Here is a 14,527-nt window from a genome sequence, read left to right on the forward strand (position 1 = left end):
CGATCAGCTCCTGCATCGGGGGGAGGGGGGAATGTCAGCTCCCCCGCACCGGCGATCGGACCCTGCGTCGTTGGAGCTCCCGACTAGCCTCTCCTGAGACGGCGAGCTCGCGATGGTAAAGTCCGCAGGCAAGGGATCGACTCCGATGTTAAGTCCCATGCCCCGCAGTGGGGCTCAAAGTCAGTCTGAGGAGGCTTCCAGCTCCACGATGGTAGGCTGCAGAGCGACCAGAGATGCGATCCGGAAAAAAAATTGCATCTCCGGCAAGGTAAGAAACTGAAAAAAAAATTACCCCGACTCCCCTCCCCCCGCATAAAACAAACCAGTGAACATTTACCCAAAATTTTAAAACGCACTAAAAATTTAAAAATAAGCCGAAAATGTCATGAATACAATCAAGCTGAAGTTGAGTACAGTAGACAGTGACGGGAAAGATTCAATGCAGACTATATTCCCAGTATTGTAGCAGAACATCTCTGGAACTCTCTGCCACAGAAGGTAGTTGAGGCCAGTTCATTGGCTATATTTAAGAGGGAGTTAGATGTGGCCCTTGCGGCTAAAGGGATCAGGGGGTATGGAGAGAAGGCAGGTACAGGATACTGAGTTGGATGATCAGCCATGATCATATTGAATGGCGGTGCAGGCTCGAAGGGCCGAATGGCCTACTCCTGCACCTATTTTCTATGTTTCTAACAGTTCCAGAGAAAGTCCACGATCTGCTATGAGGCACAGGAGAATCAGTCTGCCGAGCTTCTGGAAGAAACGTTCAAAAGCCTGATAACAGAGGGGACGAAGCTGTTTGAGTACGGTGCACACTTTCAAGCTTGTATATCTTCTGTAGTTAAGGAATTAATGGACTACTTTTGTTCCTGTGTTCCATCCTCTTCTTTCCTGTTTGTCCTTCGCATTGCTTCAGAGCAGTCAATCACACCTAAGGAAGGTTCTTGTTCATAGGTCTGTGTTTATTTTGAATATTGCAGGTCTTGCTTCTGTTAATCGGGGTTGACCTTTTCAGCTGGCACAGTATTGCACTGTTGCATTCTCCTTTGGGCTTATGTCCTATTTTGGTGTTCCTGAGAGGCTTTTGATACGTTCCCATTTCGCTACGCCTAAATGTTTATACCATGTCTTGCAACTCTCCATCCTAACCCAGAGCTCCACTTGGCATGTTTTCATTTTCTGGCATTTAAGATTGTGTTAATCCCTAACCTTGCCCTTGTTTCTTTTAAAGCACACATAGTCTTGGCTCTTAATCTGTTCATTATTCTCATGACAGAAACACTGCATTGGTTTTGATTGTTTTTTTCTCTTAACCTTACATCCTAAAAAATGCCAAGAATTCTAAGGCCAAGGATTAGTATCATTGTTAAATGCATTTTGAACATCCTTATATAATTTATTTCCACTCCTGTTCTAGAAAGGGAAGATATTCCAATGTCACAAATCACAAACCATTGGAGGAAAAGCCTCAAGATTCATCTCATCAAATAAATATGTTTGCTTAGAAGGATCCCGTTGGAATATCTGCATTATTTATTTGATTTAAAGTCTGATGTAAAAAAATATAGAAATAGCGCCACTTCCTTTTGCTTCCTTCCAGAAAAATGGATTGGCTTAAATAAATTCTGAGGTTAAGGGATGGGTGATGGGTAGATTTGTGGACAGAGAACATAAATGGAAACCTTTAGTTTAAGAAAACAATTGTTCGACGGAGTAAAAAGCTAATTTGCTTGGAATTGTAAATGTCTCTTTAAGCTTGAGTTAAAATGTGGGATTTTTGTTAAAAAGGACTAAAAATAATGTCCTAATTTTCTACTGGTTTGGGACACACATTTATTGAGTTATTTAGGCTCAAATTGTGCTTTTGCTAATACCAGACTTGCACTTCATCTTCTGTAGTGTAATCTGGTGTCAATTACTTAATACTCTGGCTTGATGAAAGCTTCAGGTACAAGTAATCGGCCCTTTGGTTGGGAGCAGGCCTTGAGTGTAGACGGGGAATTCCATTCCCATGTTGGTACAAGACTCGGCCACATAACGCAGTGGATTTTCTGCAGATAACAAGAGTGCTTGCTCTTGCTGCCATTGTGACCTGGGGTGCAGTCTTCCACTTGCAGTCCTGTCTCAGATGATTGCAAACGCCCAGAGCAACTTGGTACTGCATGGAGCCCTGATTCACTGATGGCTGTCCCACATTCTTTGCTTATAAATATGAATGCCATATTATGTTGACATACACAACATGAATGTATTTTTTAAACATTTAAAATGCTAAACATGAAAACGATTAAAAGTATTTAAGTTAAATTAAAAGCTTGATTTGACTCTGTTTAATGTCTAATGTTTTGTTTAATGGAGCTGCTGTAGTTAGTGTGCGCTCAGTGGGTAGTTTTCCTAGAGTGATAGCTGTGAAATTTGTACAGGTTACAATACAATACAATACAATTCAATTTATTGTCATTTGGACCCCTTGAGGTCCAAACGAAATGTCGTTTCTGCAGCCATACATTACAAACAAATAGACCCAAGACACAACATAATTTACATAAACATCCATCACATTGCTGTGATGGAAGGCCAAAAAAACTTATCTCTCCACTGCACTCTCCCCCCCGATGTCAGAGTCAAAGTCAAAGTCAAAGCCCCCGGCGGGCGATGGCGAATTGTCCCGCAGCCATTAAAGCCACGCCGGGTGATGCAAGGTCGCGCACCGGGTCTTGGTGTTAGAGCCCCCGGCGTGCGCTCGCAAAGTCCCGCAGCCATTCCAAGCCGCGCGGGGCGGTGCTGTAAAGCCCCGCTCAGGTGCTCTTCAACCCCGCAACTCGGGCGGGAGAAGTCGCCGTTGCGGAAGCCCTGAAAAGCGGTCTCCCTCCAGGGACCCGCGGGCTCCCGGTGCCGCCCGCCAAACCCGCAGTTGCAGCCACCGAATCTCCGGGGGTCGGGTCGCAGCAGCGTCCACCACAGCTTTACCCGCTCTGGACTCGGCCAGCTCCGCGACGGTGAGGTGAGTAGTCGGCACCACAGCACCCGGTCTTCCTGTTGGAGGCCGCTCCTCGTTGCAGCCCCAACGACAACGGAGACCCGACAAAGAAAAGGTCGGGTCTCCCGTGCAGGGAGAGATTTAAAAGTTACCCCCACCCCCCCACACACATACCCCAACAAAAATAACAAAAACTACATAAAAACATAAGACATAAAATAATAAAAACGCAGACAGACTGCAGAGGCCGCTGCTGACGATAGCACTGCTAAGTGGAATTGTGTACATCAGCCAATGGCCTGGAACAGCTCAGTTACAGACTAGTCTGTTGTTTATTGTGGGCAGATCTTGGCAGCTTTCCCCCAATGTTCGTATTGAAATACCTAGATTACACAAAAAAACTGCAGAGTTGAATGCAAATACCCACTGAGTTACTCCAGCATTTTGAGTCAATCTTAAATATCTAGTCAACTTTGTGAATGACAACCAAGCTTTAAGAAATCTGCTGGCCACATTTGCGATGCCCTCATTTACAGGGGCAAGACGACACTGGACGTACAATTGCCCCCAAACAAATTGAATTTCAGCCTGGGACTTGTGGGAACTGAACATTAAAAGTTGCTAACAGCATAATCTTCCTTTGACCCAATTTTACCAGAGAGGAATCATTCTGATAGAGCTCCAGCACAGTTGTGAACTTGTAACTCCTGCTTACCTGCGAGAGAGCTGTGATAACGAGAGACATTCGGAGTAGAATGTTGTACGTTTAATATTTAAAAAAAGTCTGCAAGTAGTAAAGAACTGGTGAGAAATATGTGTGGGGTTTTCACACAGAGGGAAATGGACTGGCATCTAAAAGAACCGCTTCCATCAGCATTACTGGCTCTGGGTCATTACCTGAAATGTGGAGTTAATTGGATATGGCCATCTTTTTGAGTTGGAGACTTGCTTTACAATCTCTGCAAAATATTTGATTTCAATTATCTCCCAACAACAGTGCATTGTTCTTATAGTTGACCAGCTTCCAGCAAATTAACAAATGTGGACATGGTCATTCTTTTGAGTTGAAAACTTGGTTTGCATTCCGTGCAATATTTGTTTTCCACGATCCCCAGTCAACTACAGTGCATTGTTTTTATGGTTACCCAATTTCCAGCAAATTAACAAATGGTTTTGGCAATACTGAAAGAATGCCTGCTGGTAATTGGAATCAAACAAGGATACTGTTTATACTCCAATGCCAAGCAAGTGGACCAATTACAATTTGATGGATTGTAAAGTATTGTTGAAAATCTAAGAATTGGTTGGTATGTTGTTTCGAATGTAGTTTTTAAAGAAATGGTTCCTTTTACCTTTTTCTTTGTCCCCTGCAGGAGCACCTGAATCGAAGCAAATGATAAGGAAACATTTGACTTGATGAATAACTAAAACAAACTGAATCGCTGGTGGTGAGAAACCAGCGTCAGAACGAAAAATCAAAGCTTTCTGATCCAGTAAAACCTTCTGTGCAGGGGAATTAAGCTATATCATGTTTTTAATACTCTTCTGTTTTTTTTGATTATTTTTGTTTTCCCCAGACTGGTCTGCATTTTGTTAGTAATTTTTGCACCTAAATGCTGTAGCTGTCACTGGTAACGTTTTGTTACACTGAAGCTTTATCTCGCATTTGTTTAGCAACCATATGAAGATTTTCATGCTCCTTTTATGGGACATATTACTGCATCAGCCTTCTGTAGTTTGGATGATGTGATGCTTTCAACGTTACTAGTTTTTGGTCATGTGTGTTTAAAACTTTGAGCTTCCTATTTTGTTTTCACGCTGCTGTTAATTTGCATTTTTTCATGAAAATCCCAAGGCCATTTTATTTTTTCCTTCTATAAAGCTGAGCTTTAATGTAGGAGCAAATAGTGGAAATGATGGTTGATGTCTCAAATTATAAATTGATGCAAACGTCTCTTGATTCTTCCGAGATGAAATATTTTGATTTTTTTTTCTGTCCGAAAGCTGTACTTTGCTGTACTGTCTGTGAGATGAGGGAACCATTGAAAATGCCACCAACTTGGATAAAGCATGAAATGGTGCTCATGCCTGTTGCTTTGATTCACAGAAATGTGCACGTGTTTATTGTAGAGGAACTTTACTATCATTAGGAAACAAACAATTAACTCTTCTAAACTTAGTTATAAAAATTGACCTCAATTTAAAGAAATAAACTTATCATTTAGACTTATTTAGACAATTTTAGTTATGTCTATGGAATATTGCCTGTAAGGTAAATAAACATCATCGGGTTGATTTTCTGTCCTCTAGGAGAATACAAGCCTTAATAAACAATATCTGTTTAGCAAGCACAAGTGATTTATTCTTCATGGCTCAGTTCAATTATGTTCAGCTTTCTTTCTATTCATGTTTGGATGAACTGTATTTGTAAAAAAAAAATGTGCAATGAGTAACTATGCATGAGTTGCATTGAATTCTGAATCAAATTTTGTAAATTTCTCTTAAGAAATGTCAATGAATTGTGTGAGATTGTCATGAATTTTGCAAATGGGGGATGTGGTTGGGGGGAGGGGGGGGGGGGGGGGGATGCGTTGGTCAGTATCATGGGTGTACAGAGCTGTTGAACACCCCGTTACGTTCAGCAATAACCTGCAGGTGACAACAGCCTTGATGAATAGTTTTAGATATATATGATTTTTAGAAAAGATCAGTGTATTAAGATGCTATTCTTTTTCCTCATCCTTCAGTTCAAAATTGTAAACCCAATACTAGTTAATGCAGCTCTCGAATTAAAATTAGATTCACTTTTGCTTTTCAGTAGCTCATTAAAACCTTGCTCTTTGACCAAGTTTATTGTTTTCTTTGGTGCAAAAATGTTTCTGGATGATGTACCTGCATTATGCCATGGGATGAATATATAAAAGCTGTGCATCTGACGATGAGGCAACTGGTGGAATTTGGTGCCCATAATTGAAGCTGTATTCACAGACAAAACGTTTCTTCCGCTCAAATCCCCAGACTTGCAAAACTTTAAAGACTGCCAACTTGAATTATAAATGCATTGAGTTCAGCCTTTTGAGGTCGACCTCTGATTTGTATGGCAATAGAATAATTTTTAAGCTTCCCATTGCCGTGCCTTTGCACGCTGGATAAAATAGATTGTCCAGCATGATTGTTCTGGCTGGTTTTGAATCGATAAAATGTCCAAAGTGGGTAATGAAATTTATTATGTTCAAGAAGGAACTGCTGATGCTGGAAGATCGAAGGTACACAAAAATGCTGGAGAAACTCAGCGGGTGCAGCAGCATCTATGGAGCGAAGGAAATAGGCGACGTTTCGGGCCGAAACCCTTCTTCAGACTGATGGGGGGTGGGGGGGAGAAGGAAGGAAAAAGGGAGGAGGAGGAGCCCGCGGGCGGGGGGATGGGAGGAGACAGCTCGAGGGTTAAGGAAGGGGAGGAGACAGCAAGGGCTAGCAAAACTGGGAGAATTCAACGTTCATGCCATCCGGACGCAAGCAACCCAGGCGGAATATGAGGTGCTGTCATATTCCGTCTGGGTTGCTTGCGTCCGGATGGCATGAACGTTGAATTCTCCCAGTTTTGCTAGCCCTTGCTGTCTCCTCCCCTTCCTTAACCCTCGAGCTGTCTCCTCCCATCCCCCTGCCCTCGGGCTCCTCCTCCTCCCTTTTTCCTTCCTTCTCCCCCCCCCCCCCCCCCCCCCCCATCAGTCTGAAGAAGGGTTTCGGCCCGAAACGTCGCCTATTTCCTTCGCTCCATAGATGCTGCTGCACCTGCTGAGTTTCTCCAGCATTTTTGTGTACCTAATGAAATTTATTCGTTTTGGTAGACCAAAATGCTGGAGAAACTCAGCGGGTGAGGCAGAATCTATGGAGCGAATGAATAGGTGTCGTTTCGGGTCGAACCCTTCTTCAGACTGATGTGGGGATGGGGGGGGGGGGGGAAGAAGAAAGGCCAGAGTAAGTCCCACCGCATATTGGGGGAGCAGCACCTCAAATTTTGCTTGGGCAGTTTACAACCCAGCGGTATGAACATTGACTTCTCCAATTTCAGGTAGTCCTTGCTTTCTCCCTCCTTCCCCTCCCCAGCTCGCCCACAGCCTACTGTCTCCGCATCTTCCTTTCTTCCCAATTAACATACAATCTTGCAGGTGTTTTGGTATGTGGGAGGCAACCCACGCGGTCACAGGGAGAACTTTTAAACTCCAGACTGACGGCACCCAACATCAGGATCTCTGCCGGTGTGAGCCAGCAACTCTACCGGCTGCTCCACTGTGTTGCCTGTCACTGCTGGACTGGAAAGAGAGATCTGTGCAGCCAAAGTTATGGTAGTGGGTGGGAGCAGAACAGCATCCATTACATCAACAGGAGGTGGTCTGCAGTTGGTCTGTCGCTGCCGGACCGTGACAATAGCCCTGAGCCCTGCATGTGTGTGTAAAGGTGCATTGTGCTCTTTGTCGCAGTCCACCAATAACTTCTGCTCAGTACTCTGGTGGATCATAAGATTATTAAGGGTTTGGACACGCTAGAGGCAGGAAACGTGTTCCTGATGTTGGGGGAGTCCAGAACCAGGGGTCACAGTTTAAGAATAAGGGGTAAGTAATTTAGAACGGAGATGAGGAAACCCTTTTTCTCACAGAGAGTTTGTGAGTCTGGAATTCTCTGCCTCAGAGGGCGGTGGAGGCCGATTCTCTGGATATTTTCAAGAGAGCTAGACAGGGCTCTTAAAGATGGCGGAGTCAGGGGATATGGGGAGAAGGCAGGAAAGGGGTGCTGATTGGGGATGATCAGCCATGATCACATTGAATGGTGGTGCTGGCTCAAAGGGCCGAATGGTCTACTGCTGCACCTATTGTCTATCGTCTAATAACGTCAGTTCAGTACTCTGGTGGCTCATAGCGTGCTGAGCTGTAAGACTGCGATAATTGTTTCATCGTTCAGAAGAAGTTTGCACTTGGTTTCCCTCACAGCAGCACTCAGTTCGTCCAATAACTAAACTGCGTCACTGAGTCATACAGCGTGGAAATGGGCCCTTCAGTCCCACCTGCCCACACTGACAAACATGCCCCACCCACACTAGTCCCACCTGCCTACGTTTGGCCAATATCCCTCTAAACCATTCCTATCCATGTACCGGTCTAAATGTATCTTAAACATTGCGATAGTACCTGTAGACTTCAGGACTTCGGGCCACATTGGTTAGCATGTGTAAGTTGGGCTGAAGGGCCTGTTTGCACCCTGTATGTGTGTACAGACTTAAGGACCAAGTGTACCATGGTGAACTACAGCTCTGGGAAATAATGTGTAGCAGTGTTATCACATTTCATTGAATAGTCGTGACTACATAAGATGTCAATGATATTGTGTAGATATACAATACAACACAAAGCACATTGTCAATCCAGTATATTTGTTATAATCATAGAATGAAAAATGCTCGAGTTAGTCAAGAGTCTCCTCTAGGGGTGCTGTTGTCGTGTGTAGGAGATCCTGCCTGTTGCCGCCTTTATGAGCCCCAGGGTATTGACCTCCTTATTGAGCTCTGTTACCTGTTTTGACAGGTTGCCCCCAAGTAGTAATATTGGTGGATTAATCCCTCCAGGTCTGCACAGCTCTGCAAATTTAGGGTTTAAAGCTGGGCGGATGGCGTTCTCCTGAGACTATTAATCTCATACTGCGTATTGCAGAATAATGCCACAGTGTCTTAGCTAAACATCCTGCCTTCTGACTCCTGTTCCAATGTGTTTTCAGATGTAACTTCACCGTGGGAAATTTTTGAGGGATACCCATTTTCCGGTGCCAAATATTTGGCAGTAGTGTCTATTACAGCCATGTTCCTGTAGTTGTTTTTAGATGTACAAACTTGGACTCCTTTTCCAGGAGGTTTCCTTGTTCTTGCACCCCCTGCACACTGATTTCTTCCTTCAGCAAAAGCCCTCTTCAGAGCCAGCCCAGAATTGGCTCCCAGTACTCCCCTCTGTCGAGGGAGATGCACTGTGCAGCCCTGATAAGGTGCTGCCATGGGTGTATTATATACCCATTGTGACTAGACTCCATCTCCCATAGTCTGTCACAGTGGAGCATGTGCTCCATAAGCCGCTCCATTTGGCCCCAGTAACGCTGATCCCTGCGACATTTCTTTGCAGTTCGACTTGTCAGCCAAGTCGGGCACAGCTGATCCCACTAACGGTGATCTGGTGCCGTCAGCCGCTGCTGGCTGTCCGCAACTCCGTAGTTCTTCCCAGCCAGTGCAGCCCTTGTGGACTCCTGTCCATATTTTCCCCCTGTAAGAAACGGACACGGGAAACAAACACGACCGCAGTAATTCCCTTACCTGTCGGTCTTGGTTTTAAAAACTTGCCACTGCAGGGTAATACTCCCTCCCGCCTGCCGTTTCAATTTGTCAGAGTCAAAAGCTCTGATCTGTGTAGCCTTCCCGCCCGGCCGTGGTGTTGACCTGGCCGGCGCGGGTGCTAAGTCGGGCACAGCTGATCCCATTCATGGTGATGCTGGTGCCTTCAGCTGCTGCCCGCAACTCCGCGGTCCTCCCCAGCCAGCTTTAGACGCAGCCCTTGTGGACTCTATTTTTGTCCAGTTTCCCCCCTGGAAAAAACAGCGCGGGCAAAACAAAAAATGACCGCAGAGTAATTCACTTACCTGTCGGTCGCGGTTTCAAATTCACCGCTGCGGGGGAACGTCGTTTCGCAATGCGTGAAGCAATATGACACGCATGCGTCCTGGCGGGTTCTTCACGTAGTCACTCACGTGACTCCGAAGTAAAATCATAAATTTCCAGCAATCAATTGTTCACAATGAGGTGGTGTAAAAATCTCATTTCTGCAGACTCAAGTCCGAGAAGGATTAGATTACTAAACGTGTAGGAACTGCAGATGCTGGTTTAAACCAAAGATAGACACAAAATGCTGGAGTAACGTTCAGCCTGAAGAAGGGTCTCGACCCGAAACGTCACCCATTCCTTCTCTCCAGAGATGCTGCCTGTCCCGGAGTTATGCCCCTGGCCCACTTAGGCGATTTTTTAGGCGACTATGCTGTCGCCACATGGTGCCGCCTGCATGGGCGCGAGTCGTCTCCTCAGTCGCCCAAAGAGTCGTAGCGTTTTTCTGGTCGTCGCTGAATTTTGAAATGTTTAAAACTTTTCGGCGACAGTTGGCTTGACGCCAATGAGCGTAGCTTGATTTCTCCTGACGTACGTTGTCGCCAGGATGACGTAGGTTGTCGCTGGTGCTGACTTTGGGGACTACCTACGTTTAAAACCTTCCGGCGACAGGTACCGGCGACTGAATTATCTTCCCTTGTCGTAGCTTGTTCCGGGTGGACGTAGGTTGTCGTAGGTGTGGTCGCAGGTGGACGTCTTAATGGGTCGCCGGTTGGCGGTAGCTTGCAACGTGATCCCACCACTTGCCACATCTTCCCCCCTGTCTGCTATCCGCAGAGACCGCTCCCTCTAACTCCCTGGTCAATTTGTCCCTTCCCACCCGAACTATCCCCTCTCTGGGCACTTTCCCTTGCAACCGCAAGAATTGCTACACTTGTCGCTTTACCTCCCCCCTTGACTCCATTCAAGGACCCAAGCAGTCTTTCCAGGTGCGTCAGAGGTTCACCTGCACCTCCTCCAACCTCACCTATTGCATCCGCTGCTCTAGATGTCAGCTGCTCTACATCAGTGAGACCAAGCGTAGGCTTGGCGATCGCTTCACTGAAGACATCCGCTCGGTTCGCAATAACCAACCTGATCTCCCGGTGGCTCAGCACTTCAACTCCCCCTCCCATTCCGAATCCGACATTTCTGTCCTGGGCCTCCTCCATGGCCAGAGTGAGGACCACCGTAAACTGGAGGAGCAGCACCATATATTTCGCTTGGGCAGTTTGCACCCCAGTGGTATGAACATTGACTTCTCTAATTTCAGATAGCCCCTACTTTCTCCTATCCTTCTCAGCTCTCCCTCAGCCCACTGGCTCCTCCTCTTCCTTTCTTCTTCCCGCCCCCCCACCCCCAACCCTCACATCAGTCTGAAGAAAGGTTGACCCGAAACATTGCCCATTTCCTTCACTCCATAGATTCTGCCTCACCCGCTGAGTTTCTCCAGCATTTTTGTCTACCTTCAGTCCAATCAGGGTTGTGTCATCCACAAACTTGAGAAGCTTGACAGAGTCTGTGGAGGTGCAGTCGCTGGTGTAGGAGAGGAGAGAGTACGCAGCCAACAACCTTCTCAGCTGATCGGACGATTCGCTGCTGCCTCCGGATGTCGTGCTTGGTGGCTGAGCCAAACCAGACCATGATGGAGAAGGTGAGGACAGACGCTACGATGGCCGTGTAGTATTGGACCATCATTGCCTGTGGCAGATTGTGTTTTCTCAGCTGTCGCAGGAAGTACATCCTCTGTTGGGCCTTTTTGATCTTGTGGTGCTCCTATGCCGAGAGTCTGTGGGTCCGAGATGTGCTTTCCCAGGTTCACAGATTCCTTCTCTGGGTTCTCTGACCGCCGAGAATTAACTTACGCAAGTGAAAGGACACCATTTTTCTCAACATTTTGCATTATTAAAATCACTATTATAAATCTTGTATGCTTTTGAATTTGCTTGCACTATGATTATGCATGAAGTCTACGCATTATAATTAGATCTACAATCAATGACTTGAAGTTCTGAACCAAAATATATATAACTTTCCTTTATCCACTACATCAGACTATATTCCACATAAACTAACAAATGGGGATAATCGACGGTAAAGATATGGATAAAGTGGAATAGTTTTACTGGCAAAACTAAAGTTACCCATATTTATAATACTGGTGTATTACAGTAGCTATTTAACTTCAGGTTTCAGAACAGTTCAATTTTTGTGAATATATTACATGGCATAACAGAACTGAAATAAATACATTGGCAAAAGATGTATTTTTTTACACTAATTTTACACTATCATACGGACACAAAGAACTGAAGGTGCTGGAATCTTGCATAGAACAAGCACAAAGTGCTGGAGGAGCTCAGTGGATCAGGTAGCATCTCTGTAGGACATAGATGTCAAAAAGGGTCCCAACCCAAAATATCATCTATCCATGACCTCCAGAGATGCTGCCTGACTTGTTTCAAGATTCAAGATACATTTAATTGTCACATGTGCCAGATGGCACAGTGAAGTAAAATTCCCATACAGCCATACAATAAAAAAAAAAAAAGAACACACACTATAGAATTTGACATAAAACATCCCCACACAGCAGAATCAAAGTTTCCCACTGTGTGGTAAGGCACCAAAGTCAGTCTCTTCCTTCACTGTTCCCCATGGTCAGGGCCTCCCCAAGCCCTCCGCAGTTGCAGCTACGGGCGGCCCGATGTCCAGGACCGCTCGCTGGGGTGATACAAGTCCCACGTCGGGGCTGCGGGACGTCCTCAGCGGCGTGGACACAGAGTCGGCCCCCTCCTACCGGAGTCGGCGGCTCCCAAAGTCCGCAGGCCGCGCCGGGTGGAGACTGCTGCTGGCAGCCTTCTACAAGGTGCCCCAGGACTCCACGATGTTGTTCAGTGCCGCCCGCGTTGGAAGCTCTCCGCACCAGAGCTCCACGATGTTGGAGCAGCGGCCCAACGCTCCGGAGCTCCAAACGGCGACCCAGGTAGGCATCGCCCGCTCCGCGGTGACTCCAGCGCTGCGCCGCCGCTGTAGCAGCCCTGATCCGGTACTCAGTCCCCGGCAGGAAAGGCCGCTCCGATCCAGCTGGTAGGCCACGAGGTGGGGGGCGAGGAAGCGACTCGGAGAAATAGTTGCGTCCCCGCCAGGAAGAGACAGGGAAACGGTTTCCCCCCTTACCCTGCCCCCTCCCCCACATAGAAAAGTTAAAGTTTCCCCCAACACAAAACTTTAGACTAACTAAAAATTTAAAAAAAGATTGAAATAACAGACTGCTGTCAGAGGTAGAGGCTGCTGCAGCACCTCCACGCACCCACCAGCAGGAAGACACACAGAAGCTGGTGAAAGCTCAAAGGCCGGGCTACAGGACAGAGGTCTTTTAGGCCTGGCCCAGACCGGCCTTCGTGGAAGACGTGCAACCCCAAATCCCAAATCCCAAATCCAAAAACCCAAATCCAAAAACCGACGCCACAACCTCTACGGCGACTGCAAGGAAGAAAACAAACTTTCCACTGGTCACCATGGAGGTAGGGGGGTCTGGTCTCTTCCAAAAAACAGGAGGTGTAAATAACACAAATTGGTGTGTAGATTACATTTTCTTGGGGGGCATGGAGTGCAATAACTACTAACACTTATTTTCTACCTAGTGTTCAGGGATATACAATTGAATTTGTGCAAAAAATTTCCCGGTTCAGCATGTACCGAATTGAACGTTCGTGCCTTCACGATAAGAAAAACTGGAAGTGCATGCTGAACTGGAGAGGCTAGATGCTAGGGAATCATGGGGAAATCCCAACACGACTCTTTGGAATTCGTGTCAATATCTTTACGAAAAACAAAAAGATGTGGTTACCAATCATTCAGGTCTGACAAACCTGAATACATTGTGCAGTAAATTCATTCGAAATTGGAAACCTTTGTTACTGCCAAACAATTGATTCCATAGGCTACTTTATGGATTGCATCCATTAAAAGATGCTTACTATACGGTGCCTATGCGGAAGGATTATAGACGTTATTAATTCTAAGCTAACACCTTCCACCACTAAGGACTACTTGGGGTTCACCTTTGACTTAGTCTACATGTGGGTAACTTATCAAAGGAAGGTACAGACTTAACTGAGGCCAACAACCTCATTGACATCAGTAAACCACCTATTCGACTGGTAGCAAGGGTAATTGGCAATACTGTGGCCTTTCCAGCCACACTGTTTGACCTTTGTATTACCAATAATTACAAGGACAAAGGTATAAGCACTTAAAATCAATACTGGTCATGTGTAGAGACCAATGAGGCTACCAATCTAAGCAATCACTGGAATTACAATGATAGGGGAAATATTGGGCATTGTTCAAACCCTATCATTGTCAGCAACCATTCAGTGGTGCTACAAACTGATGCCAGTGTTCATGGTTGGCGTGTTACTAACCCCATCTCTAGTTGTGGATATAGATGGGATGCACAAGAAGCATCATTGCTTCAGATACATGTCATAAACTACTTGGAAATGTTGGGTGCGTTCTATGGACTAAAATCATACTGTTCAGAAATGCATCACCTGCATGTTAGACTACAGATTGATAACACCACCATGGTGACATATACTAACTACATGGGTGGAATCAAATCGGTATCATGTGATAATCCGGCTAACACAATTTGGCAATGGTGTATTCAGAAAAACATTTGAATATCAGCTAGTTACCTACCAGGTAACCTCAAATTTAGTGGCAGACACCAGGTCACGCAAATTCAATGACAAACATCGAATGGATGTTGGACCGCAAAGTGTTTGCTGATATTGTAGCATGATATGAAACACCAGAGATTGATCTATTGCATCTCGGCTTAATCACCAGTTGCCTATCTGTGT

At 45.7% G+C, this 14,527-nt stretch overlaps 1 protein-coding gene across 2 annotated transcripts in view; it reads left to right on the forward strand.

Moving 5' to 3' along the window:
* The window catches only part of ythdf1 (YTH N6-methyladenosine RNA binding protein 1), a 35,832-nt gene extending 30,008 nt beyond the window's left edge, over positions 1-5,824 (forward strand). For both annotated transcript variants that reach the window (XR_004415428.1, XM_033041392.1), the window contains one exon: positions 4,354-5,824. Coding sequence is in view for 1 of the 2 variants with exons in the window: in XM_033041392.1 (XP_032897283.1) it covers positions 4,354-4,397 (44 nt within the window). In the remaining variant the exon portion in view is untranslated. The remainder of the gene's footprint in view (positions 1-4,353) is intronic.
* Positions 5,825-14,527: the final 8,703 nt, after the last annotated feature.

This window comes from Amblyraja radiata, chromosome 23, assembly GCF_010909765.2.
Source record: "Amblyraja radiata isolate CabotCenter1 chromosome 23, sAmbRad1.1.pri, whole genome shotgun sequence".
In the NCBI taxonomy this organism is placed as follows: Eukaryota; Metazoa; Chordata; class Chondrichthyes; order Rajiformes; family Rajidae; genus Amblyraja; species Amblyraja radiata.